Source organism: Mustelus asterias, chromosome 12 (assembly GCF_964213995.1).
Source record: "Mustelus asterias chromosome 12, sMusAst1.hap1.1, whole genome shotgun sequence".
NCBI classification, from domain to species: domain Eukaryota; kingdom Metazoa; phylum Chordata; class Chondrichthyes; order Carcharhiniformes; family Triakidae; genus Mustelus; species Mustelus asterias.
Genome location: NC_135812.1, coordinates 268,913 through 295,376, shown reverse-complemented (window position 1 = coordinate 295,376; position 26,464 = coordinate 268,913). Strand labels below are relative to the sequence as shown.

General features: G+C 46.3%; 1 protein-coding gene across 2 annotated transcripts in view; it reads left to right on the top strand.

Moving 5' to 3' along the window:
- The window catches only part of LOC144501157 (integrin alpha-E-like), a 377,113-nt gene that overhangs the window by 115,111 nt on the left and 235,538 nt on the right, over positions 1–26,464 (top strand). For both annotated transcript variants that reach the window (XM_078224555.1, XM_078224556.1), the window contains 2 exons: positions 460–575; positions 4,557–4,711. In XM_078224555.1, coding sequence (XP_078080681.1) covers positions 460–575; positions 4,557–4,711 — 271 coding nt within the window. The remainder of the gene's footprint in view (positions 1–459; positions 576–4,556; positions 4,712–26,464) is intronic.

Sequence of the window (26,464 nt, the reverse complement as noted above, 5' to 3'; positions counted from 1 at the left end):
GGCCTGGCTGACTGGCTTTGGTATGTAAACCGAACAAAATGCCTTGTCTCAGAGGGTGCCTCAACATAAAGAAGCTCTCTTCATCCTGCAGTGTCACCTCAACTGATTGGGACTACAGTGTCAGGAGGTGGGTGTCAGGAGGTGGGCTTCCATTCTTAATTTGCCAGCAGCCTTGGTGCTAGACTCTTTTCGGCTGCCGCTGTTAAAATGTGGAATTCTGTGTGGATCCAACCAGCACTTCCTGTCCTTTGACAAAATCCCAGCCTCTGTTTTGCTTTCCACTGATGCTGCCAGAGCAGTTGAATATTGCAGCACTTCCAATTTTTATTTAATTAAATATCATCAATCCCTGTCTTCACAGCTGAAAGTCTGAAATTGGGATATGATGTTTCTCAGAGCTGAGTGGAGCAATCCATAGTTAATTTCAATATTATTGATTTAATGTTTGTGTTTCTACAGGCACAGAAATTGCAATCGTGCTGGATGGATCAGGAAGCATTTCTGCAGCTGATTTCCAAAAGGCAAAGGAATTTATTATAAACATAGCAAAAAACATTTGGAAAAGGTGCCTTGAGGTAAATGATGAAAGTTTTCAGAATGATTGGAATATTTTAGAAGCCTAGACGACAAATGCAATTCAAAACAGGAATGTACAATGCTTACTATAAAGGAATCAAAATAGGTACCAGATACTAAATAAAACAGCACCACGCAAAAAGCTGAACAAATCCATTTCAGCCAATTACTGCCATGAGCGTATTCTCAATCATCAGCAAAATGATGGAAGGTGTCATCAACAGTGCTATTTAGTGGCATTTACTCACCAACAATTTGCTCACCAATGCTCAATTTGACTTCTGTCGGGACCACTCAACTCCAGACCTCATTACAACCTTGACCAAATATGAACAAAAGATCTGAATTTCAGAAGTGAGGCGAGAGTGACTGCCCTTGACATCAGGGCAACAAGGAACCGCAGCAAATTTGATATCAATGGGAATTGGGGGGAGAACTCTCTGTTAGTTGGAGACATCCCTTGCTTGAAAGAAGATGGTTATGGTTGTTGGGGCCAATTATCTCAGACTCCATTCCCGACCTCGGGAGTTTCTCAGGGCAGTGTCCTAGGCCAAACCAACTTCAGCTGCTTCATCAACCTCATTACCTCATCATAAGAACAAAGAACAATATAACACAGGAACAGGCCCTTCGGCCCACAAGCCCGCGCCGCTCCCTGGTCCAAGCTAGACCATTCTTTTGTATCCCTCCATTCCCACTCTGTTCATGTGGCTATCTAGATAAGTCTTAAATGTTCCCAGTGTGTCCGCCTCCACCACCTTGGTCAGAAGTGACAATTTTGCTGATAATTCATTACATTGAGGGAGAGATTATTGTCACCGCACCACTTCACCAGATTCTCTATCTCTTTCCTATACTTCATCACGTCATTGAGATCTGACCCATTATAGTGGTATCATGAGTAAACTTGAAAATGAAGTTGGAGCTGAATTTGGCCACACAGTAATAAGTCATAAGATTTACTAGGATGCTACCGGGACTTGATGGATTGAATTATAAGGAGAGGCTGGGACTTTTTTCTCTGGAGCGTAGGAGGCTGAGGGGTGATCTTAAAGAGGTCTATAAAATAATGAAGGGCTTGATCAGCTAGATAGTCAATATCTTTTACCAAAAGTAGGGGACTCTAAAACTAGAGGACATAGGTTTAAGGTGAGAGGGGAGAGAGGCAATTTTTTCACACAGAGGGTGGTGAATGTCTGGAACAAGCTGCCAGAGGAGGTAGTAGAAGTGGGTACAATTTTGTTTTTTAAAAAGCATTTAGAGAGTTACATGGGTACGATGGGCATAGGAGGATATGGGCCAAATGCGGGCAATTGTGATTAGCTTAGGGGTTTTTAAAAAAAAGGGCGGCATGGACAAGTTGGGCCGAAGGGCCTGTTTCTATGCTGTAAACTTCTATGACTCTATGACGCTAAGTGTATAAGGAGCTCTCCAATATATTATCCCTCATGTTAGGGTATCCCCGTAACATCTGGCATGACATCATGTCAGCAGGGTTTACAACAGGTCTGGACAAACAGAGTTCCCTACCAGGGGTGCACAGGTTAGTACGGCTGCAGGAAGCAAGGGTCATGCCTGGGCAGTATCCTGGCACTGTCCCCTGGCATAACCTGGGCACTCATGATGTGGAGATGCCGGCGTTGGACTGGGGTAAACACAGTAAGAGTTTTAACAATACCAGGTTAAAGTCCAACAGGTTTATTTGGTAGCCTACCATTATTTGGTAGGCTAATGGCATTTGCTACCAAATAAACCTGTTGGACTTTAACCTGGTGTTCTTAAAACTCGTACTGTGATAACCTGGGCACTGCCAAGGGGCAGTGACGGGTTGGGACGGCTGTATTGGGAAGGTTCGGATGGAATGGGGTTCCCTGAGAGATTGGGGAGGGGTGTATCTGTAGGGGGACCTCCAATGAGGAGGTCAGATGGGGAGGCCTGTCCATGGGGCAGGGGTGTGGTGGGATTCCATTTCCGTGTGGGTATCCTTTCCTCATTTTTATTATTTCAGATCGGGGCCTCCAGCCTCCCCACTCAGTGTGGGGGCTGCTTCCCACTGACAATTTTTTTATCCATTCGTGGGACATGGGCATTGCTTGCTGGCCAGCATTTATTGCCCATCCCTAGTTGCCCTTGGAGGGCAGATGAGAGTCACCACATTGCTGTTGTGGCTTTGGAGTCACATGTAGGCAAGACCAGATAAGGGCGGCAGATTTCCTCCCCTAAAGGACATTAATGAATCAGATGGGTTTTTCTGACAATCAATAATGGTTTCATGGTCATCAATAGATTCCTAATTCAGATTTTTTTTTATTGAATTCAAATTCCACCACCTGCTGCGGCAGGATTTGAACCTGGGTCCCAGAACATTAGCTGAGTTTCTGGATTAATAATCTAGTGATAATACCACTGGGCCATTGCCTCCCCAAAGGCCTGGGAAAATCACCCTAATAAAACCTTAATTATTCAAATTTGCTGCCCAGCTCCAAGGCCCTAGTGGCCAGACTGTGTTGCGGAATTGTTCTGACCCTGTTCTCTGATATTTTATTTACATCCTGCCTCTTCCTCCCTGCCACCTCCCAGTCCACCATCCCAGGGCCGGGAAAACCTTGGTGGTTAACTCTCTTTCCTCTCCACACATGCTGCTTGGCCTGTCAATAAGTTTTGGCGCTTTATGTTTAGAAACATAGAAAATAGTTGCAGGAGTAGGCCATTCGGACCTTTGAGCCTGCTCCGCCATTCAATATGATCATGGTTGATCATTCACTTTCAGTATCCCACTCCCGCTTTCTCCCCATATCCCTTGATCCCTTTAGCCACAAGGGCCACGTCCAGCTCCTTCTTGAACATATCTAATGAACTGGCCCCAACAGCTTTCTGTGGTAGAGAATTCCACAGGTTCACAACTCTCTGAGTGAAGAAGTTCTTCCTCATCTCAGTCCTAAATGGTTTACCCCTTATTCTTAGACTGTGACCCCCTAGTTCTGCACTTCCCCAACATCGGGAACATTCTTCCCACATCTAGTCTGTCCAGTCCCATCAGGATTTTATATGTTTCTATGAGGTCCCCTCTCATTCCTCTAAATTCCAGTGAGTACAAACCCACTCGAGCCAGCCTCCTTCATATGTCAGTCCTGCCATTCCGGCAATCAGTCTGGTGAACCGCTGGACTCTCTCGATTGCAAGAATGTCCTTCCTCAGACTGGGAGACCAAAACTGCACACAATGCTCAAGGTCTGGCCTCAGCTAGGCCCTGTATAACTGCAGCAAGACATCCTTACTCCTATACTCAAATCCTCTTGCTATGAAGGCCAGCTTTCCTCACCGCCTGCTGTACTTGCATGCCAACCTTCAGCGACTGTTACACCATGACACCCAAGTCACGTAGCACTTCCCCTTTTCCTAAACTGCCACCATTCAGATAACAATCTGCCTTCCTCCTTTTGCCACCAAATTGGATAACCTCACATTTATCCACATTATATTGCATTTGCCAAGTATTTGCCCACTCAGTCAGTTTTATTTCAGATTTATCGCATCCTCAGTTAGAAACATAGAAACATAGAAAACTACAGCACAAAACAGACCCTTTGGTCCCACAAGTTGTGCTGAACATATCCCTACCTTTTAGGCCTGCCGATAACCCTCCATCCTATTAAGTCCCATGTACTCATCCAGGAGTCTCTTAAAAGACCCTATTGAGTTTGCCTCCACCACCACTGACAGCAGCCGATTCCACTCAATCCCTCGATTGATAAAGGCCAGCACACCATACGCCTTCTTAACCACCTCCTCCACCTGCGGGGCCGATTTTAGAGTCCTATGGACCCGGACCCCAAGGTCCTTCTGATCCTCTACCGTACTACCGTTGTTCTGGTTTTGTATAACTGATTTTATTACCTTAAACTGGATAGCGAATAATAATTTCTAAAATATTAGGCACCAATTTGGTTACAGAAATCAACGTTTGTTTTCTATTTTAGTGTGAATTTGCACTGGTGCAGTATGGTGAAGAAATTAAGACGATATTTGATCTGAAGGACAGTCAGGAAATAAGTTCTGGAGTTTTCTCAATTGTAAGAAATATGCCTCAATTGGGTAAGGTCACAAAGACGGCTTCAGCGGTGCAACATGTTCTGTGAGTATGAATGACTCGAGTATTTTCTCTTTATGCATTATCTCTCTCCATTGATTAATGGTTCTGTAACCTTTCTGTTACCCTTCTCCTTCCTACTCATGTCCATTTATCCTGTAACTTTTACAATGTGCGAGACATCTTTTTGTGAATGTAAAATGCTATAGAATTGTAAATTAGAATTATTTAATCATACAGCATAGAAGGTGGTTGGCACTGAGAACTCCAGTTAATCTGTTGGAATTCTTTGAAGATGTAACTAGTAGAGTTGACAAAGGGGAAGCCAGTCGATGTGGTATATTTGGATTTTCAGAAATCATTTGACGAAGTCCTGCATAAAAGATTATCGTGCAAGATTAAAGCGCATGGGACTGGAGGAAGTGTATTGAGATGGATAGAAAACTGTTTGGCAGAGGGGAAACAAAGAGTAGTAATTAATGGGTGCTTTTCAAATTGGCAGGCAGTAACTAGTGGGGTGCCATAGGGATCGGTGCTGGGACCCCAGCTATTCATTGTTCAGCCAGAGTGAGACAGAGAGGAGAGATTTATTGCAGGAGTGCTGGGGTAAGAGATTTACTTTTAAAATACTTTTAATTTAAAAATAATACTTTTAATTTAGATTAAATTACTTTTTCACGGGTGTTTTTAAAGAAAAAACTTTGAACTCTAACCCTGAAGTAGGCCGCTGGGTGTTCTGGGAAGGGTCTAAATTCTTCTTCAGCGCGCGCAAGGTACATAAGTAGGCCGCACTATTCAGCGGGCAGCGCCGTTAGCGGGCAGCGCAGTGAGCAGGGAGCAGAGTGAGAGCTGACGGGCTTTGGCTCATCGGGCTTCGGTGTAAACAGGCAGATGCAGGGTAGGTTTAGATAGTTTTTCCTGTGTCATTGGAAGAAAGGGGGAATTATGAGTGTGAGGCCAGTTTGTTGTTCTCAGTGTCGGATGTGGGAGGTCCTGGAGTCAGCTCGCCTCCCAGACGTCCATATCTGCGCCAGGTGCGTCGAGCTACAGCTCGTAAGGGACCGCGTTAGGGAACTGGAACTGCAGCTCAATGACCTTCGTCTGGTTAGGGAGAATGAGGAGGTGATAGATAGGAGTTACAGACAGGTGGTCACACCGGGGCCACGGGAGACAGACAAGTGGGTCACGGTTAGGAAGGGGAAGGGGAAAGGTCAGGTACGAGAGAGTACCCCAGTGGCTGTGCCCCTTAACAATAAGTACTCCTGTTTGAGTACTGTTGGGGGGAGCAGCCTACCTGGGGGAAGCAACAGTGGCCGTGCCTCCGGCGCAGAGTCCGGCCCGGCAGCTCAGAAGGGGAGGGAAAGGGAGGATGAGCAAACTGACCACAGCACCAGGGTACAGGGAGCCATCCAAGTGGGGGGAGAAACAAGAAATGTCGTAGAAATTGGGGATAGTACACTTTTGGATGCTGTTTGGGGGGGGGCGGCGGGGGGGTACTTAGCAGGGATAAGCCATGGTGTACAGGTCACTGGCTCAGAGTCTGTCCTTGTGGCTCAGAAGGGAAGTGGGGAGAGGAGTAGAGGATTAGTCATTGGGGACTCCATAGTTAAAGGGACGGATAGGAGATTCTGCGGGAACGAGAGAGACTCGCGGTTGGTGTGTTGCCTCCCAGGAACCAGAGTCCACGATGTCTCGGATCGTGTTTTCCAAATCCTTAAGGGGGAGGGGGACTAGCCCCAAGTTGTGGTTCACATCGGCACTCAAGACATAGGTAGGAAAAGGGATGGGGATGTAAGGCAGAAATTCAGGGAGTTAGGGTGGAAGCATAGGGCTAGAACAAACAAAGTTGTTATCTCTGGTTTGTTACCCGTGCCACGTGATAGTGAGGAGAGGAATAGGGAGAGAGAGCAGTTGAACACGTGGTTACAGGGATGGTGCAGGAGGGAGGGATTCAGATACCTGCACAATTGGGGCTCTTTCTGGGGTAGGTGGGACCTCTACAAACAGGATGGTCTGCACCTGAACCAGAGGGGTACCAATATCCTGGGGGGGGAAATTTGCTAATGCTCTTCGGGAGGGTTTAAACTAATTCAGCAGGGGGGTGGGTACCTGAATTGTAGCTCCGGTGTACAGGAGGTTGAGAGTAGTGAGGTCATGGATGAGGTTTCAGGGTTGCAGGAGTGTACCGGCAGGCAGGCAGGTGGTTTGAAGTGTGTATACTTCAACGCAAGGAGCATCCGGAATAAGGTGGGTGAGCTTGCAGCATGGGTTGGTACCTGGGATTTCGATGTTGTGGCCATCTCGGTGACATGGATAGAGCAGGGACAGGAATGGTTGTTGCAGGTTCCGGGGTTTAGATGTTTCAGTAAGTGCAGGGAAGGTGGTAAAAGAGGGGGGCGGGGTGTGACATTGTTAGTCAAGAACAGTATTACGGTGGCAGAAAGGACATTTGATGAGGACTCGTCTACTGAGGTAGTTTGGGCTGAGGTTAGAAACAGGAAAGGAGAGGTCACCCTGTTGGGAGTTTTTTATAGACCTCCGAAAAGTTCCAGAGATGTAGAGGAAAAGATTGCAAAGATGATTCTGGATAGGAGTGAAAGTAACAGGGTAGTTGTACTGGGGGACTTTAACTTTACAAATATTGACTGGGAAAGCTATAGTTCAAGTACTTTAGAGGGGTCAGTTTTTGTCCAATGTGTGCAGGAAGGCTTCCTGACACAGTATGTAGATAGACCAACAAGAGGCGAGGCCACATTGGATTTGGTACTGGGTAATGAACCAGGCCAGGTGTTAGATTTGGAGGTAGGTGAGCACTTTGGTGACAGTGACCACAATTTGATTTCGTTTACCTTAGCAATGGAAAAGGATAGGTATATACTGCAGGGCAAGAGTTATAGCTGGGGGAAAGGAAATTATGATGCGATTAGGCGAGATTTAGCTGGCATAGGTTGGGGAAGGAAACTGCAGGGGATGGGCACAATTGTAATGTGGAACTTGTTCAAGGAACAGCGACTACGCGTCCTTGATAAATATGTACCTGTCAGGCAGGGAGGAAGCAGACGTGTGAGGGAACCGTGGTTTACTAAGGAGGTTGAATCTCTTGTGAAGAGGAAGAAGGAGACTTATGTTAAGATGAGACGTGAAGGCTCAGTTAGGGCACTTGAGAGTTACAAGTTAGCCAGGAAGGACCTAAAGAGAGAGTTAAGAAGAGCCAGGAGGGGACATGAGAAGTCTTTGGCAGGTAGGATCAAGGAAAACCCTAAAGCTTTCTATAGGTATGTCAGGAGTAAAAGAATGATGAGGGTAAGATTAGGGCCAGTCAAGGACAGTAGTAGGAAGTTGTGCGGGGAGTCTGAAGAGATAGGAGAGGCACTAAATGAATATTTTTCATCGGTATTCACACAGGAGAGGGACAGTGTTGTCGAGGGGAGTACTGAGATGCAGGCTGTTGGACTGGACGGGATTGAGGTTCATAAGGAGGAGGTGTTAGCAATTCTGGAAAGGATAAAAATAGATAAGTCCCCTGGGCCGGATGGGATTTATCCTGGGACTCTCTGGGAGGCTAGACAGGAGATTGCAGAGCCTTTGGCTTTGATCTTTGTGTCGTTATTGTCTACAGGAACAGTGCCAGAAGACTGGAGGATAGCAAATGTTGTCCCCTTGTTCAAGAAGGGGAGTAAGGACAACCCTGGTAATTATAGACCGGTGAGCCTTACTTCTGTTGTGGGCAAAGTTTTGGAAAGGATTATAAGAGATAGGATTTATAATCACCTAGAAAGGAATAATTTGATTAGGGATAGTCAGCAGGTTTTGTGAAGGGTAGGTCGTGCCTCACAAACCTTATTGAGTTCTTTGAGAAGGTGACCAAAGAGGTGGATGAGGGTAAAGCGGTTGATGTGGTGTATATGGATTTCAGCAAAGCGTTTGATAAGGTTCCCATGGTAAGCTTTTGCAGAAAATACGGACACATGGGATTGAGGGTGATTTAGTGTTTTGGATCAGGAATTGGCCAGCTGTAAGAAAACAGAGGGTGGTGGTTGATGGGAAATATTCATCCTGGAGTTCAGTTTCTAGTGGTGTACCGCAAGGATCTGTTTTGGGGCCACTGCTGTTTGTCATTTTTATTAATGACCTGGATGAGGGTGTAGAAGGATGGATTCGTAAATTTGCGGATGACACTAAAGTCGGTGGAGTTGTGGACAGTGTGGAGGGAAGTGGCAGGTTACAGAGGGACATAGATAAGCTGCAGAGCTGGGCTGAGAGGTGGCAAATGGGGTTTAATGTGGAAAAGTGTGAGGTGATTCACTTTGGAAGGAGGTAACAGGACAAACAACAAAGAACAATACAGCACAGGAACAGGCCCTTCGGCCCTCCAAGCCCACGCCGCTCCCCGGTCCAGGATTGAATCCTGAATCCAGGATCCCCGCCCAATTTTCCAGCCTATCTACATCCTAATATCCTATCCACCGAGCTGTCCCTCACAGCTACGATGCTTTGTTCATCACAACCTATTAACTCACCCCCACCCCCCCATTCCAGACCATGTGATCTCCAGGGAGAGGCGAAAACCCAGAGTGAAAACCCCAGGGCCAATATGGGGGAAAGAAAATCTGGGAAATTCCTCTCCGACCCCCTGAGGCGATCGAAACGAGTCCAGGAGATCACACTGGCCCTGATCAGAAAATGCTTCCCAACCCTATTCATTTCCACTTCTGTTTTACGAACACCATCTGAATTCCCTGCCCCCGAGACAGGTTCCCAACTATCCGCAGTCTCGCTCTGTACTGGCACCAGCAAGATGATCATAGAATGAAGCCTTGAAACGAGAAACAAAGAACAATTAGCCCGCGCCGCTCCCTGGTCCAAACTAGACCACTCTTTTGTATCCCTCCATTCCCACTCCGTTCATATAGCTGTCTAGATAAGTCTTAAACGTTCCCAGTGTGTCCGCCTCCACCACCTTGCCCGGCAACACATTCCAGGCCCCCACGACCCTCTGTGTAAAATATGTCCTTCTGATATCTGTGTTAAACCTCCCCCCCTTCACCTTGAACCTATGACCCCTCGTGAACGTCACCACCGACCCGGGGAAAAGCTTCCCACCGTTCACCCTATCTATGCCTTTCATAATTTTATACACCTCTATTAAGTCTCCCCTCATCCTCCGTCTTTCCAAGGAGAACAACCCCAGTTTCCCCAATCTCTCCTCATAACCAAGCCCCTCCATACCAGGCAACATCCTGGTAAACCTCCTCTGTACTCTCTCCAAGGCCTCCACGTCCTTCTGGTAGTGTGGCGACCAGAACTGGACGCAGTATTCCAAATGCGGCCGAACCAACGTTCTATACATCTGCAACATCAGACCCCAACTTTTATACTCTATGCCCCGTCCTATAAAGGCAAGCATGCCATATGCCTTCTTCACCACCTTCTCCACCTGTGACGTCACCTTCAAAGATCTGTGGACTTGCACACCCAGGTCCCTCTGCATCTCTACACCCTTTATGGTTCTTCCATTTATCGTGTAGCTCCTCCCTACATTATTCCCACCAAAATGCATCACTTCGCATTTATCAGGATTGAACTCCATCTGCCATTTCTTTGCCCAAATTTCCAGCCTATCTATATCCTTCTGTAGCCTCTGACAATGTTCCTCACTATCTGCAAGTCCTGCCAGTTTTGTGTCGTCCGCAAACTTACTGATCACCCCAGTTACTCCTTCTTCCAGATCATTTATATAAATCACAAACAGCAGAGGTCCCAATACAGAGCCCTGCGGAACACCACTAGTCACAGGCCTCCAGCCGGAAAAAGACCCTTCCACTACCACCCTCTGTCTTCTATGACCAAGCCAGTTCTCCACCCATCTAGCCACCTTCCCCTTTATCCCATGAGATCCAACCTTTTTCACTAGCCTACCATGAGGGACTTTGTCAAACGCTTTACTAAAGTCCATATAGACAACATCCACGGCCCTTCCTTCGTCAACCATTCTGGTCACTTCTTCAAAAAACACCACCAGGTTAGTGAGGCATGACCTCCCTCTCACAAAACCATGCTGACTATCGTTAATGAGTTTATTCCTTTCTAAATGCGCATACATCCTATCTCTAAGAATCTTCTCCAACAACTTCCCCACCACGGACGTCAAGCTCACCGGCCTATAATTACCCGGGTTATCCTTCCTACCCTTCTTAAATAACGGGACCACATTAGCTATCCTCCAATCCTCTGGGACACTCCAAGTCAACACATCCCTCTCCTTTGTGAATACCGACGCAAAGTATTCATTTAGGATCTCCCCTACTTCTTTGGGCTCCAAGCATAAGTCCCCACTTTTGTCCCTGAGAGGTCCGATTTTTTCCCTAACAACCCTTTTGTTCCTAACGTATGAATAAAATGCCTTGGGATTCTCCTTAATCCTGTCTGCCAAGAACATTTCGTGACCCTTTTTGCTCTTCTAATTCCCCGTTTGAGTACTTTCCTACTTTCTTTGTACTCCTCCAGAGCTCCCTCCGTTTTTAGCTGCAAATCAGCTGGGTTTTTCCGACAATCGACAATGGTTTCATGGTCAGCAGTAGATTCTTAATTCCAGATACAATTTATTGAATTCAAATTTCACCATCTGCCGTGGCAGGATTCGAACCCAGGTCCCCAGAACATTCGCTGAGTTTCTGCATTAATAGTCTAGCGATAATACCACTCGGCCATCGCCTCCCCTTATACAGAGAATACAGAGTACTGGGCTAATGGAAAGATACTTGGTAGTGTGGATGAACAGAGGGATCTGGGTGTCCATGTGCATAGATCCCTGAAAGTTGGCACCCAGGTTGATAGGGTTGTTAAGAAGGTGTACGGTGTGTTAGCTTTTATTGGTAGAGGGATTGAGTTTCGGAGCCATGAGGTCAGGCTGCAAGTGTACAAAACTCTGGTGCGACCGCACTTGGAGTATTGCGTACAGTTCTGGTCGCCGCATTATAGGAAAGATGTGGAAGTGTTGGAAAGGGTGCAGAGGAGATTTACCAGGATGTTGCCTGATATGGTGGGAAAATCGTATGAGGAAAGGCTCAGGGACTTGAGGTTGTTTTCGATAGAGAGAAGGTTAAGAGGTGACTTAATAGAGGCATACAAGATGATCAGAGGATTAGATAAGGTGGATAGTGAGAGCCTTTTTCCTCGGATGGTGATGGCTAACATGAGGGGACATAGCTTTAAATTGAGGGGTGAGAAATATAGGACAGATGTTAGAGGTAGGTTCTTTACTCAGAGAGAAGTAAGGGCGTGGAATGCCCTGCCTGCAGCAGTAGTGGACTCGTCAACATTAAGAGCATTCAAATGGTTATTGGATAAACATATGGATGATATTGGAATAGTGTAGATTCGAGGGGCTTTATGTTGGTTTCACTGGTCGGCGCAACATCGAGGGCCGAAGGGCCTGCACTGCACTGTAATGTTCTATGTTCTATGTTCTCTTCATAATATATATCAATGATTTGGATGAGGGAACAAAATGTAACATCTCAAAGTTGCAGATGATACCAAGTTGGGTGGGAGGGTGAACTGTGACGAGGATGCAGAGATCCTTCAGAATGATCTGGACAGGTTGGGTGAGTGGGCAAATCAATGGCAGATGCAGTATAATTTGAATAAATGTGAGGTTATTCACTTTGGAAGCAAAAACAAGAAGGCAAATTACTATCTGAATGGCTGTAAATTGGGAGAGGGGAATATGCGGCGGGACCTGGGTGTCCCTGTGCAACAGTCACTGAAGGTAAGCATGCAGGTGCAGCAGGTGGTAAAGAAGGCAAATGGCATGTTGGCCTTCATTGCGAGAGGATTTGAGTACAGGAGCAGCGATGTGCTGTTGCAATTATACAGGGTCTTGGTGAGGCCACACTTAGAGTATTGTGTGCAGTTTTGGTCTCCTTTTCTGAGGAAGAATGTTCTTGCTCTCGAGGGAGTGCAGCGAAGGTTTACCAGGCTGATTCCGGGGATGGTGGGACTGATATGTGAAGAGAGATTGACTAGGTTAGGATTGTTTTTGCTGGTGTTCAGATGAGTGAGGGGGGATCTCATAGAGACTTATAACATTCTAACAGGATTAGACAGGGTAGATGCAGGGAGGATGTTCCCGATGGTGGGGGAGTGCAGAACCAGGGGTCACAGTCTGAGGATTCAGGGTAGTCATGATGCCAACGCCGGCATCTCCACATCATGATTCAGGGTAGACCATTTAGGATGGAGGTGCGGAGTCATTTTTTCACCCAATGAGTGGTGAGCCTGTGGAATTCATTACCACAGGAAGTAATTGATGCCTAAACCTTGAATGTAATCAAGAGGCGGCTGGATATAGCACTTGGGGCGAATGGGATCAAAGGTTAAGGGGAGAAAGCAGGATTAGGCTATTGAGTTGGATGATCAGCCATGATCGTAATGAATAGCGGAGCAGGCTCGAACGGCTAAATAGCCTCCTCCTTTTCCTATCTTCTATGTTTCTGTCTATAATTCAAATTTCCAATATTCCCCATAACCTTGGAAAATCTACGCAGGTCTGGCAGCATTTGTGAGGAGAGAAAAGAGCTGATGTTTCAAATCCAGATGAACGCTGAGATTTTCCAGCGTTTTCTCTTTTGGTTTCACATTCCAACATCTGCAGTATTTTGCTTTTTCCCCCATAGCCTTGCCAATTTCACTTTTCAAGTGTAGTATAATTTTTGTTTTTTGACATACTCTAGAAATGAGTGATGCCAGTTAAATGTGAATTGAAAAATGTGAAGTTGTTCATTTTGATTTGATTTGATTTATTATTGTCACATATATTAACATACAGTGAAAAGTATTGTTTCTTGCGTGCTATACGGTCAAAGCATACCGTTCATAGAGAAGGAAAAGAGAGAGTGCAGAATGTAGTGTTACAGATATAGCTAGGGTGCAGAGAAAGGTCAACTTAATGCGAGATAGGTTCATTCAAAAGTCTGACAGCAGCAGGGAAGAAGCTGTTCTTGAGTCGGTTGGTACGTGACCTCAGACTTTTGTATCTTTTTCCCGAAGGAAGAAGGTGGAAGAGAGAATGTCTGGGGTGCGTGGGGTCCTTAATTATGCTGGCTGCTTTTCAGAGGTAGCGGGAAGTGTAGACAGAGTCAATGGATGGGAGGCTGGTTTGCATGATGCATATCCTTTTGCAGTTCCTTGTGGTCTTGAGGAGAGCAGGAGCCATACCAAGCTGTGATACAACCAGAAAGAAGGCTTTCTATGGTGCATCTGTAAAAGTTGGTGAGAGTCGTAGCTGACATGCCAAATTTCCTTAGTCTTCTGAGAGAGTAGAGGCATTGGTGGGCTTTTCTAACTATAGGAAGGGAGAACAAAATACGAAAGTATTATTTAAATGGAGAAAAACTGCAGAAAGCTGCAACACAAAGGAGACTTGGGGGTACTTGTGCATGAAACACAGAAAGCTAGCACACAGGTGCAGCATGTAACCAGAAAGGCTAATGGAATGTTGGCTCTTATTTCAAGAGGGGGCTGGATATCAGAGTAGGGAAGTCTTGCTGCAACTATACAAGGTACTGGTGAGACCACATCTGGATTACTATGAGCAATTTTTTTCTCTTTACTTAAGGAAAGATATTATTTCATTGGATAAAGTTGAGAGAAGGCTCCCGAGGGTGATACCTGGTATGGAGGGATTGTCTTATGAGGAAAGGTTAAAGAGGTTGGGACTCTACTCATTAGAATTAAAAGAATGAGAGTTGATCTCATTGGAACATATTAAGGGGCTTGACAGGGTAAAAGCTGAGGGGATGTTTCCCCTTGTGGGAGAGTCTCGGACCAGAGGGCAGAGTCTCAGAATAAAGGGCCATCAATTTAAGACTCAGATGAGGAGGAATTTCATCCCTCTGAGGGTTGTGAATCAAAGCACAAAGAACAAAGAACAATACAGCACAGGGACCGGCCCTTCGTCCCTCCAAGCCTGCACCGATCATGTGTTCCTAACTAGACCATCCATTTGTATCCCTCTATTCCCAGTCTGTTCATGTGGCTATCTAGATAAGTCTTAAATGATCCTAGCGTGTCTGCCTCAACCACCTTGCTTGGCAGTGCATTCCAGGCCCCCACCACCCTCTGTGTAAAATACGTCCCCCGCATATCTGTATTGAACCTTACCCCCCTTACCTTGAACTTGTGACCCCTTGTGTTTGTCATTTCTGATCTGGGAAAAAGCTTCCAACTGTTCACACTATCTATGCCCTTCATCATTTTATAAACTTTGGGGAACAAAACAGTAGGTCAGTAAATACTGAGGCTGGGGTTGAGCTGGGGGCCAGGGCAAGGCTAGCTAAGAAGAGGAGTACTCTGGAGGAGGATGGCCTGAGTGGGCCTGGAGGTCTGGAGTGCATCTGCTTCAATGCGAGGAGCGTAACGGGTAAAACAGACGAACCTAGGGCCTTAATGCTTATGCGGAATTTGGATGTGGTTGGATGTGGTTAAAAGAAGGACAGGACTGGCAGCTGAATATTCTGGGGTATAAGTGTTTTAGGCGAGACAGAGGAGGGGCTAAAAAGGTGGGGTAGTAGCGATATTAGTTAAGGAGCATATTACCGCGGTGCAGAGGGTAGACAACTTAGAGGGGTCATGTACTGAGTCGCTGTGGGTGGAACTCAGAAACAGGAAGGGTGCAGTCACTATGCTGGGGGTGTACTACAGACCACCCAACAGCCCACGGGAAGTGGAGGAAAGGATATGTCAGGAGATTCTGGATAGGTGCAGTAAAAATTGGGTTGTTGTAGTGGGGGACTTTAATTTCCCTGGCACAGACTGGAAAGTGCTTAGAGCTGGGGGTCCGGATGGGGAGGAATTTGTAAAATGCGTACTGGAAGGTTCTTTGGAACAGTATGGAGATAGCCCGACTAGAGAGGGGGCTATACTGGACCTAGTTCTGGGAAATGAGCCCGGTCAGGTCGTCAAAGTTTCGGTAGGGGAACATGTGGCAAATAGTGACCACAACTCTGTTAACTTTAGGATAGTAATGGACAAGGATGAGTGCTGTCCTCCGGGCAGGGTGCTAAATTGGGGGAAGGCTAACTGTAGCCGGATTAGGCAGGAATTGGTGGAATTGGTGGATGTTGGGAGAGGATGTTCGAGGGTAAGTCTGCGTCTGGCATGTGGGAGTCTTTTAAGGAACTATTGATAAGGCTGCAGGATAGGCATGTGCCCGTAAAAAGGAAAGATAGGAAAGGTAGGATTCGAGAGCCGTGGATAACCAGGGAAATTGAGGATCTGATTAAAATGAAAAGGGAGGCGAACGTTAAGTCCAGGCAACAGAAAACAGATGGAGCTCTGGAGGAATACAGAGAGAGTAGGAAAGAACTCAAACGGGCAATTAGAAAGGCAAAAAGAGGTCACGAGATGTTCTTGGCAGGCAGGATTAAGGAGAATCCTAAGGCATTTTATTCATACGTTAGGAACAAAAGAGTTGTCAGGGAGAAAATCGGACCTCTCAGGGACAAAGGAGGGGAATTATGCTGAGAACCCAAGGGAATAGGGGAGATCCTAAATGCATACTTTGCATCGGTATTCACAAAGGAGAGGGGCGTGTTAACCGGGAGTGTCTCGGAGGGAGGTGTTGACCCGTTAGAGAAAATCTCCATTACAAGAGAGGAAGTGTTAGGTTTTTTAGGGAACATTAAAACTGACAAAGCCCCAGGGCCTGATGGCATCTATCCTCGACTGCTCAGGGAGACGAGAGATGAAATTGCTGGGCCTCTGACGGAAATCTTTGTCGCTTCTTTGGGCACGGGTGAGGTCCCTGAGGATTGGAGGATAGCGAATGTGGTCCCGTTGTTTAAGAAGGGTAGCAGGGATAACCCAGGAAATTATAGGCCGGTGAGCTTGACGTCCGTGGTAGGGAAGTTGTTGGAGAGGATTCTTAGAAACAGGATGTATGTGCATTTAGAACGGAACAATCTCATTAGTAACAGACAGCATGGTTTTGTAAGAGGGAGGTCGTGCCTTACAAATATGGTGGAGTTTTTTGAGGAAGTGACAAAAGCGGTTGATGAAGGAAGGGCCGTGGATGTCGTCTATATGGATTTCAGTAAGGCATTTGACAAAGTCCCACATGGCAGGTTGGTTAAGAAGGTTAAGGCTCATGGGATACAAGGAGAAGTGGCTAGATGGGTGGAGAACTGGGGGTTTGGCCATAGGAGACAGAGGGTAGTGGTCGAAGGGTCTTTTTCCGGCTGGAGGTCTGTGACCAGTGGTGTTCCGCAGGGCTCTGTACTGGGACCTCTGCTATTTGTGATATAGATAAATGATTTGGAAGAAGGTGTAACCGGTGTAATCAGCAAGTTTGCAGATGACACGAAGATGGCTGGACTTGCGGATAGCGAAGAGCATTGTCAGGCAATACAGCAGGAGATAGATAGGCTGGAAAATTGGGCGGAGAGGTGGCAGATGGAGTTTAATCCGGATAAATGCGAAGTGATGCATTTTGGAAGAAATAATGTAGGGAGGAGTTATACAATAAATGGCAGAGTCATCAGGAGTATAGAAACACAGAGGGACCTAGGTGTGCAAGTCCACAAATCCTTGAAGGTGGCAACACAGGTGGAGAAGGTGGTGAAGAAGGCATATGGTATGCTTGCCTTTATAGGACGGGGTATAGAGTATAAAAGCTGGAGTCTGATGATGCAGCTGTATAGAACGCTGGTTAGGCCACATTTGGAGTACTGCGTCCAGTTCTGGTCGCCGCACTACCAGAAGGACGTGGAGGCGTTAGAGAGAGTGCAGAGAAGGTTTACCAGGATGTTGCCTGGTATGGAGGGTCTTAGCTATGAGGAGAGATTGGGTAGACTGGGGTTGTTCTCCCTGGAAAGACGGAGAATGAGGGGAGATCTAATAGAGGTGTACAAGATTATGAAGGGTATAGATAGGGTGAACAGTGGGAAGCTTTTTCCCAGGTCGGAGGTGACGATCACGAGGGGTCACGGGCTCAAGGTGAGAGGGGCGAAGTATAACTCAGATATCAGAGGGACCTTTTTTACACAGAGGGTGGTGGGGGCCTGGAATGCGCTGCCAAGTAGGGTGGTGGAGGCAGGCACGCTGACATCGTTTAAGACTTACCTGGATAGTCACATGAGCAGCCTGGGAATGGAGGGATACAAACAATTGGTCTAGTTGGACCTTCTCTGCACTCTCTCTAACGCCTCCACGTCCTTCTGGTAGTGCGGCGACCAGAACTGGACGCAGTACTCCAAATGTGGCCTAACCAGCGTTCTATACAGCTGCATCATCAGACTCCAGCTTTTATACTCTATACCCCGTCCTATAAAGGCAAGCATACCATATGCCTTCTTCACCACCTTCTCCACCTGTGTTGCCACCTTCAAGGCTTGGAGGGCCGAAGGGCCTGTTTCCTGTGCTGTACTGTTCTTTGTTCTTTGTTCTATTAGGTCGCTCCTCAACCTCCGTCTTTCCAGGGAGAACAACCCTAGTTTACTCAATCTCACCTCATAGCTAATACCCTCCATACCAGGCAACATCCTGGTAAACCTTTTCTGCACTCTCTCCAAAGCCTCCACGTCCTTCTGGTAGTGTGGCGACCAGAACTGGACGCTGTATTCCAAATGTGGCCGAACCAATGTTCTATATAACTGCAACATCATATGCCAACTTTTATACTCTATGCCCCGTCCAATAAAGGCAAGGGTGCCATATGCCTTCTTCACCACCTTTTCCACCTGTGCTGCCACCTTGAAGGATCTGTGGACTTGCACCCCCAGATCCCTCTGTGTGTCTATACTCCTGATGGTTCTGCCATTTATTGTATAGCTCCCCCCTGCATTAGATCTACCAAAATGCATCACTTCGCATTTATCTGGATTAAATTCCATCTGCCACTTCTCCGCCCAATTTTCCAGCTCATCTATATCCTGCTGTATTCTCTGACAATGTTCATCACTATCCGCAACTCCAGCAATCTTTGTGTCGTCCGCAAACTTACTAATCAGACCAGCTACATCTTCTTCCAAACCATTTATATATATCACAAACAGTAGAAGTCCCAGTACAGAGCCCTGCGGAACACCACGAGTCACAGACTTCCAATCAGAAAAAGACCCCTCCAATGCTATCCTCTGTCTTCTAAGGCCAAACACAGTAAGACATCTAACAACACCAGGTTAAAGTTCAACAGGTTTATTTGGTAGCAAATGCCACTAGCTTTCGGAGTGTGCTGCTTCTTCGTCAGGTGGAGTGGGAGAAATGACGAAGGAGCAGCACGCTCCGAAAGCTAGTGGCATTTGCTACCAAATAAACCTGTTGGACTTTAACCTGGTGTTGTTAGACTTCTTACTGTGTTTACCCCAGTCCAATGCTGGCATCTCCACATCATGACTTCTATGGCCAAGCCAGTTCTGTACCCACCTAGCTAGTTCACCTTTGATCCCGTGAGATTTAACCTTTTGCACCAGCCTGCCATGAGGAACCTTGTCAAATGCTTTACTAAAATCTATGTCGACAACATCCACGGCCCTTCCCTCGTCAATCATTTTTGTCACCTCCTCAAAAAACTCAACCAAAATTGTGAGGCATGACCTCCCTCGTACAAAACCATGTTGTCTATCGTTAATGAGACTATTCAGTTCTAAATGTGTATAGATCCTATCTCTAAGAATCTTCTCCAACAATTTCCCTACCACGGACGTCAAGCTCACTGGCCTATAATTACCCGGGTTATCCTTGCTACCTTTCTTAAATAACGGGACCACATTTGCTATCCTCCAATCCTCTGGGACCTTACCTGTGTCCAATGAAGAAACAAAGATTTCTGTTAGAGGCCCAGCAATTTCATCTCTTGTCTCTCTCAGCAATCTAGGACAGATGCCATCTGGCCCTGGGGATTTGTCTACCTTAATGCTTCCTAAAACACCTAACACTTCCTCCCTTGTAATTGCGATTTGTTCTAACGGGTCTACACATCTTTGGAATTCCTTGCCATAGAGAGTTGTGGGGTGGAGTCCTTGTATATATTTAAGGCTGAGATAGATTTTTGATCAGGAAGGGAATCAAGGCTTATGGGGAAAGGGCAGGAAAGTGAATGTGAGTAATGTTGATCAGCCATGACCCTATTTAATGGTGGAGCAGGCCCGAGAGGCCAAATGACCTACTCCTGTTCCTATCTCTTCTGGTCTTAATCAAAGATGCTGGTAAACTGAGAATTACATTTCTCCAAACATAAGAGAAGGTGCAACTTTGTCCTTTAGGGGTTCAAGGGAGAGGAGAAGCAGCTGTACAGTCAAGGAGGGTTCAAGGGTCCCAGCATATCAGGACATCACAGTAAAAATCATGCGGTGGAATTTTCCCACCCCATGCACCATGGGAATCGTAGTGGGTAGGGCGGACCATGCAAAGGTCCGTTGACCTCAGGTGGGTATTTCCAGCCCTGGGGGCGAGCGCGGCCAGAAAACCCTGCCCGTGGTGTCAGCTGCAGACCGGCTTTTGAAGCTGAGATTTGGCGTGAGTGATTCAAACAAAACTGACCAAATAATTTAATAATTTCAACACAATGCCAAAGAACAACTTTCGTAGATTTACAATCTACTGTTATTTTTATTAGATTTTTAATAATGCATTATCTGGACACTGAAAGTGACCGGCTTTAAAAAAATGTCAGAAATCCCGGTGATGACAGAATTCCAGTTGGATTAGGGCCAGGGAAGAGTGAGAGCTGGGAGAATGTTCTTTGTTATGCTATGCCACATCCCCTTGCACCCAACCCAATTCCATATCCAGCATCTTCCGTGCACTTTTTCAAGGGTTGCCTATCGTGACTCATTTACAGCCCGCCTTCCCCCACTCCACAAACAAAAATCTGATCCGCAGGACTGGATGGGACAATAGCAATATGGATAGAAAATTGGCTGAATTATAGGAAGCAGATCATTGTTTTTTTCGGGCTGGAAGAGGATTTGTGGTGGTGTCCCCAGGGGACAGTATTGGGACACTTCTTCGCCTGATATGTATTAATGATCGAGATCCTGGTGTGCGTGGGAAAGTTTCAAAGTGTGTGGATCATAAAAAATTTCAAAGTATTGTCCTGTGAGGAAAACAGTGTAGAACTTCCAAAAGACATAGACAACGTGGCGGAGTGGCAGATAGGTGGCAGATGAAGTTCAGTGTGGAGGAGTATGAGGTGATTCATTTTAGCAGGAAGGATATGGAGAGAGAGTATAAAATAAGAGGTCACATTCTTAAGGGGGTGCAGGAGCAGAGGGACTTGAGTGTCTGTGTGCATGAATCATTAAAAGAGGCAGGACTGTAACTGCTAGAGTTTTTTGAGGAGGTAACAGAGAAGGTCAATGGAGAGAGCAGTTAATAAAGCATACAATATTCTGGGTTTTATTACAAGAGGAAGGAGGTTGTACTGAATTTATGCAAGACACTAGTCAGACTTTAGCTGGAATATTGTGTACAATTCTGTGCATCACACTCCAAGAAGGATTTAAATGCATTCTAGAGATTGCAGAAGAGGTTTACAAGAATGGTTCGAGGGATGAGAAACTTCAGTTATGAGAATAGATTGAAGAGCCTGGGATTGGTCTCCTTGGAGAGAAGAAGGCTAAAAGGTAATTTGATAGAGATGTTCAAAATCCTGAGGGGGGTGGACAGAGCAGAAAGGGAGAAACTGTTCTCACTCAGAAAAGCATCAAGAATGAGTGGGTACAGATTTAAAGTGATTTGCAAAAGGAAATGTGATGTGTGAAAATGTGGTGAAGGCAGTTTCAATCCAGGCATTCAAAATAGCATTAGGTGATTATTTGAATAGAAAATGAAGGCTAGAAATGGCAGGGTTTGGGAACCATGGTGATAAGGGAAATTGTAAGCTCAGTCAAAAGGAAAACGGAAGCATATGATAGTTCTAGGCATCTAAAAACTGACGAAGCTCTTGAGGAGTAGAGTGAAAGTAGGAAGAAACTTAAGCGTGGAATTAGGAGGGCTAAAAGGGGCCATGAAATGCCTTTAGCAAACAGGGTCAAGGAGAATCCCAAGGCTTCTTAGGCATATATTAGGAGCAAGAGGGTATCAAGAGAAAGAGTAGGCCCACTCAAGGACAATGGAGGGAAGTTATGTGTGGACCCACAGGAACTCGGTAAGATCCTGAATGAGTACTTTGTATCAGCATTCACCAAGGAGACGGACATGACGGATGTTGAGGTCACGGATAGGTGTGTGAACGCTCTTGAGAACGTCGAAATATCAAAGGAGGAAGTGTTGAGTATCCTAATTTGCATCCAGATAGACAAGTTCCCGGGGCCAGATGGGATCTATCCCAGGTTACTGCGGGAGGCAAGGGGAGAAATAGCTGGGGCCTTAACAGATATCTTTACATCCTCTTTGACCACAGGCGAGGTTCCAGAGGACTGGAGAATGGTCAATGTTGTTCCCTTGTTTAAGAAGGGAAGCAGGCTGGTGAGCCTGACGTCAGTGGTGGGGAAGCTTTTGGAGAAGATACTGAGGGACAGGATATCTGCACATTTTGAGGAAAATGGACTAGTTAGTGACAGGCAGCATGGTTTTGTACGAGGAAGGTCATGTCTCACCAACTTGATTGAGTTTTTTGAAGAGGTGACAAAGTAAATTGATGAGGGAAGGGCTGTGGATGTAGTTTATATGGACCTTAGTAAGGCGTTTAACAAAGTTCCACATGGCAGACTGGTACAAAACCTAAAATCACCTGTGATTCGGGATGGGCTGGCTAGATGGATACAGAACTGGTTTGGTCATAGAAGAGAGAGGGTAGCGGTGGAAAGGTATTTTTCAGAATGGAGATCTGTAGCTAGTGGTGTTCCACAGAGATCAGTGCTGGGACCCCTATTGTTTGTAGTATTTATAAATGATCTGGAGGAAAATATGGGGGTCTGATTAGTAAGTTTGTGGCTGACATGAAGACTGGCGGAGTTGCTAATAGTGCTGAGGATTGTCAGAGGATACAACAGGATATAGATAGATTGGAGACTTGTGCACAGAAATGGCAGATGGAGTATAATCCAGACAAATGCGAGGTGATGCATTTCGGAGGATCAAATTTGGTATGATTATACTGTAAATGAAAGATCCCTTAGGAACATTAATATACAGAAGGATCTGAGTGTGCAGATCCACAATTCCCGAAAAGTGGCAAAACAGGTGGCCAAGGTGATTAAGAAGGCATATGGCATGCTTGCCTTCATCAGCTGGGACATTGAGTACAGGAGTTGGGAAATCATGTTGCAGCTGTATAAAACCTTCGTTCGGCCGCATTTGGAGTATTGTGTACAGTTCTGGTCACCACGCTATCAGAAGGACATGGAAGCTTTGGAGAGAGTGCAAAGAATTCAGGGAGTTGGGAAATAGGCTAAAAAGTCGGGCCTCCAGGGTGACAATGTCTGGGCTGCTCCCAATGCCTCGTGCCAGTGAGGCGAGGAATAGGGAGTTAGTACAATTGAATGCTTGGCTAAAGGACTGGTCCAGGAGGGAGGGCTTAATTTTCCTGGATCATTGGGAAGTTTTCAAGAGAGGATGGCACCTGTACAAGAAGGACAGGTCACAACTAAATTGGAAGGGCACGAATATCCTGGCTGGGAGTTTTGCGAGTGCAGTTCGGGTGGGTTTAAACTAATATGGCAGGGGAGTGGGGATCAAAAAATTATGTCTACAAGCGTAGAGGCTGGGGACGAGCTTTGGGCCAGGACAGGGCTGGCAAAGAAGAAGAGCACTCTGGGGGAGGATGACCTCACTGGGCCTGGAGGTCTGGAGTGCATCTATTTCAATGCACGGAGCGTAGCAGGTAAGACAGACGAACTTAGGGCCTTAATGCTTACGAGGAATTGGGATGTGGTTGTGGTGACAGAGACTTGGTTGAAAGAGGGACAGGACAGGCAGCTGAATATTCCGGGGTACAAGTGTTTTAGGCAAGACAGAGGAGGGGCCAAAAGAGGTGGGGGAGTAGCAGTATTAGTTAGAGAACATATTACAGCGGTGCAGAGGGAGGACAATTCAGAGGGGTCGTGTACCGAGTCACTGTGGGTGGAGCTCAGAAACAGGAAGGGCGCAGTCACTATGTTGGGGGTATACTACAGGCCCCCCAACAGCCCAAGGGAAGTGGAAGAACGGATATGTCAGGAGATACTGGATAGGTGCAGGAAAAATAGGGTTGTTGTAGTGGGAGACTTCAATTTCCCTGGTATAGACTGGAAATCGCTGAGAGCTGGGACTCTGAATGGGGAGGAATTTGCAAAATGCATACAGGAAGGTTCTTTGGAACAATATGTAGATAGCCCGACTAGAGAGGGGGCTATACTGGACCTAGTACTGGGGAATGAGCCCGGTCAGGTCTTCAAAGTTTCGGTTGGGGAACATGTGGCAAATAGTGACCACAATTCTGTTAGCTTTAGGATAATGATGGAAAAGGATGAGTGGTGTCCCAAGGGTAAGGTGTTGGATTGGGGGAAGGTTAACTTTAGTGGGATTAGGCAGAAATTGGCAGCTGTTGATTGGGAGAGGCTGTTTGAGGGTAAATCCACATCTAGCATGTGGGAGTCTTTTGAGGAACAGTTGTTAGGGCTGCAGGACAGGCATGTGCCTGTAAAAAGGGATAGGAAGGGTAGGATTCGAGAACCGTGGATAACCAGGGAAATTGAGGGATTGGTCAAAAAGAAAAGAGAGGGGTACGTTAGGTCCAGTCAGCTAAAAACGGAGGGAGCTCTGGAGGAATACAAAGAAAGTAGGAAAGAACTCAAACGAGGAATTAGAAGGGCAAAAAGGGGTCACGAAATGTCCTTGGCAGACAGGATTAAGGAGAATCCCAAGGCATTTTATTCATACATTAGGAACAAAAGGGTTGTCAGGGAAAAAATCGGACCTCTCAGGGACAAAAGTGGGGAATTATGATTAGAGCCCAAAGAAGTAGGGGAGATCCTAAATCAATACTTTGCGTCGGTATTCACAAAGGAGAGGGATGTGTTGACTGGGAATGTCTCGGAGGGGAGTGTTGAACCGTTGGAGAAAATCTCCATGACAAGGGAGGAAGTGTTAGGTTTTTTAGAGAATATAAAGACCGACAAATCCCCAGGGCCTGATGGAATCTGTCCAAGGCTGCTCAGGGAGACGAGAGATGAAATTGCTGGGCCTCTGACGCAAATCTTTGTGTCGTCACTGGACACAGGTGATGTCCCAGAGGATTGGAGGATAGCTAATGTGGTCCTGTTATTTAAAAAGGGTAGGAAGGATAACCCGGGTAATTATAGGCCGGTGAGCTTGACGTCCGTGGTAGAGAAGTTGTTGGAGAGGATTCTTAGAGATAGGATGTATGCGCATTTAAAAAGGAATAAACTCATTAACGATAGTCAGCATGGTTTTGTGAGAAGGACGTCATGCCTCACTAACCTGGTGGAGTTTTTTGAAGAAGTGACGAGAATGGTTGATGAGGGAAGGGCCGTGGATGTCGTCTATATGGACTTTAGTAAAGCGTTTGACAAAGTACCTCATGGTAAGTTGGTGCAAAAGGTTGGATTTCATGGGATAAAGGGGGAGGTGGCTAGATGGGTGGAGCACTGGCTTGGTCACAGAAGACAGAGGGTGGTAGTGGAAGGGTCTTTTTCCGGCTGGAGGCCTGCGACTAGTGGTGTTCCGCAGGGCTCTGTATTGGGACCTCTGCTGTTTGTGATTTAGATAAACGATCTGGAAGAAGGTGTAACTGGGGTGATCAGTAAGTTTGCGGACGACACGAAATTGGCTGGACTTGCAGATAGTGAGGGACATTGTCAGAGGCTACAGATGAGTGTAGTGTGGTGGAAATAATCTTTTGAGGTGTGTCTATTTCAATGCCAGGAGTATTGTGGGGAAGGCAGATGAGCTGAAGGCGTGGATAGACACATGGAAATATGACATTATAGCCATGAGTGAAACTTGGCTACAGGAGGGGCAGGACTGGCAGCTCAATGTTCCAGGGTTCCAATGTTTCAGGCGGGATAGAGGCAGAGGGATAAAAGGTGAGGGGGTGGCATTGTTGGTCAGGGAAAATGTTACAGCGGTACTCAGGCAGGATAGATTAGGGAGCTTGTCTACAGAGGCCCTATGGGTGGAGCTGAGAAACAGGAAAGGTATGACCACATTAATGGGGTTGTATTATAGACCACCCAATAGTCAGTGAGAATTGGAGGAGCAAATCAGCGGAGAGATAGTAGTGTTGTAGGGAAAAATCCCTTGTACCTGTGCATTCAAGCATACATCCTATCTCTAAGAATCCTATCCAACAACTTCCCTACCTCGGAGTCTCAAGGCAAGGTTCAAAGTGTTTTTCTTTATTGTACAATTACTGGGATCCCAGGGAGACCCGCGTAGCCAGCTCAGAAACAGTGGCTTGGCCACGATGATCTCAACAGTTACATATTCGCTCTGGATATTATAGGAATCCAAATTCGAGCGGGAACATTTGCTCATACATTTTTACAATACCTAAAAAGTGGCGGGATTCTTTAATTGCTGCCCTGAAGATTTGGCGGGCAGTTTCGATTCGAACAGATTAACACTAGGAATATGTATCCTATCCGGTCAGGAAGTTCCCTGGTAGACTTTGTCAATTTGCATCTGTATGGTGTGTGTCCGTGTTAATGGGACTGCCTGTTCTTGCCCCGGTGTTTTAATGTGTTTCCCATTATCCTCTCGATGTGTCCCCTTATCTAAATCGACCTCCGATGTTTGTGTCTGTATTCTATGCTTGCGAGATTAGATGTTAGTGTCATTTTGTCCTGTGTGTGT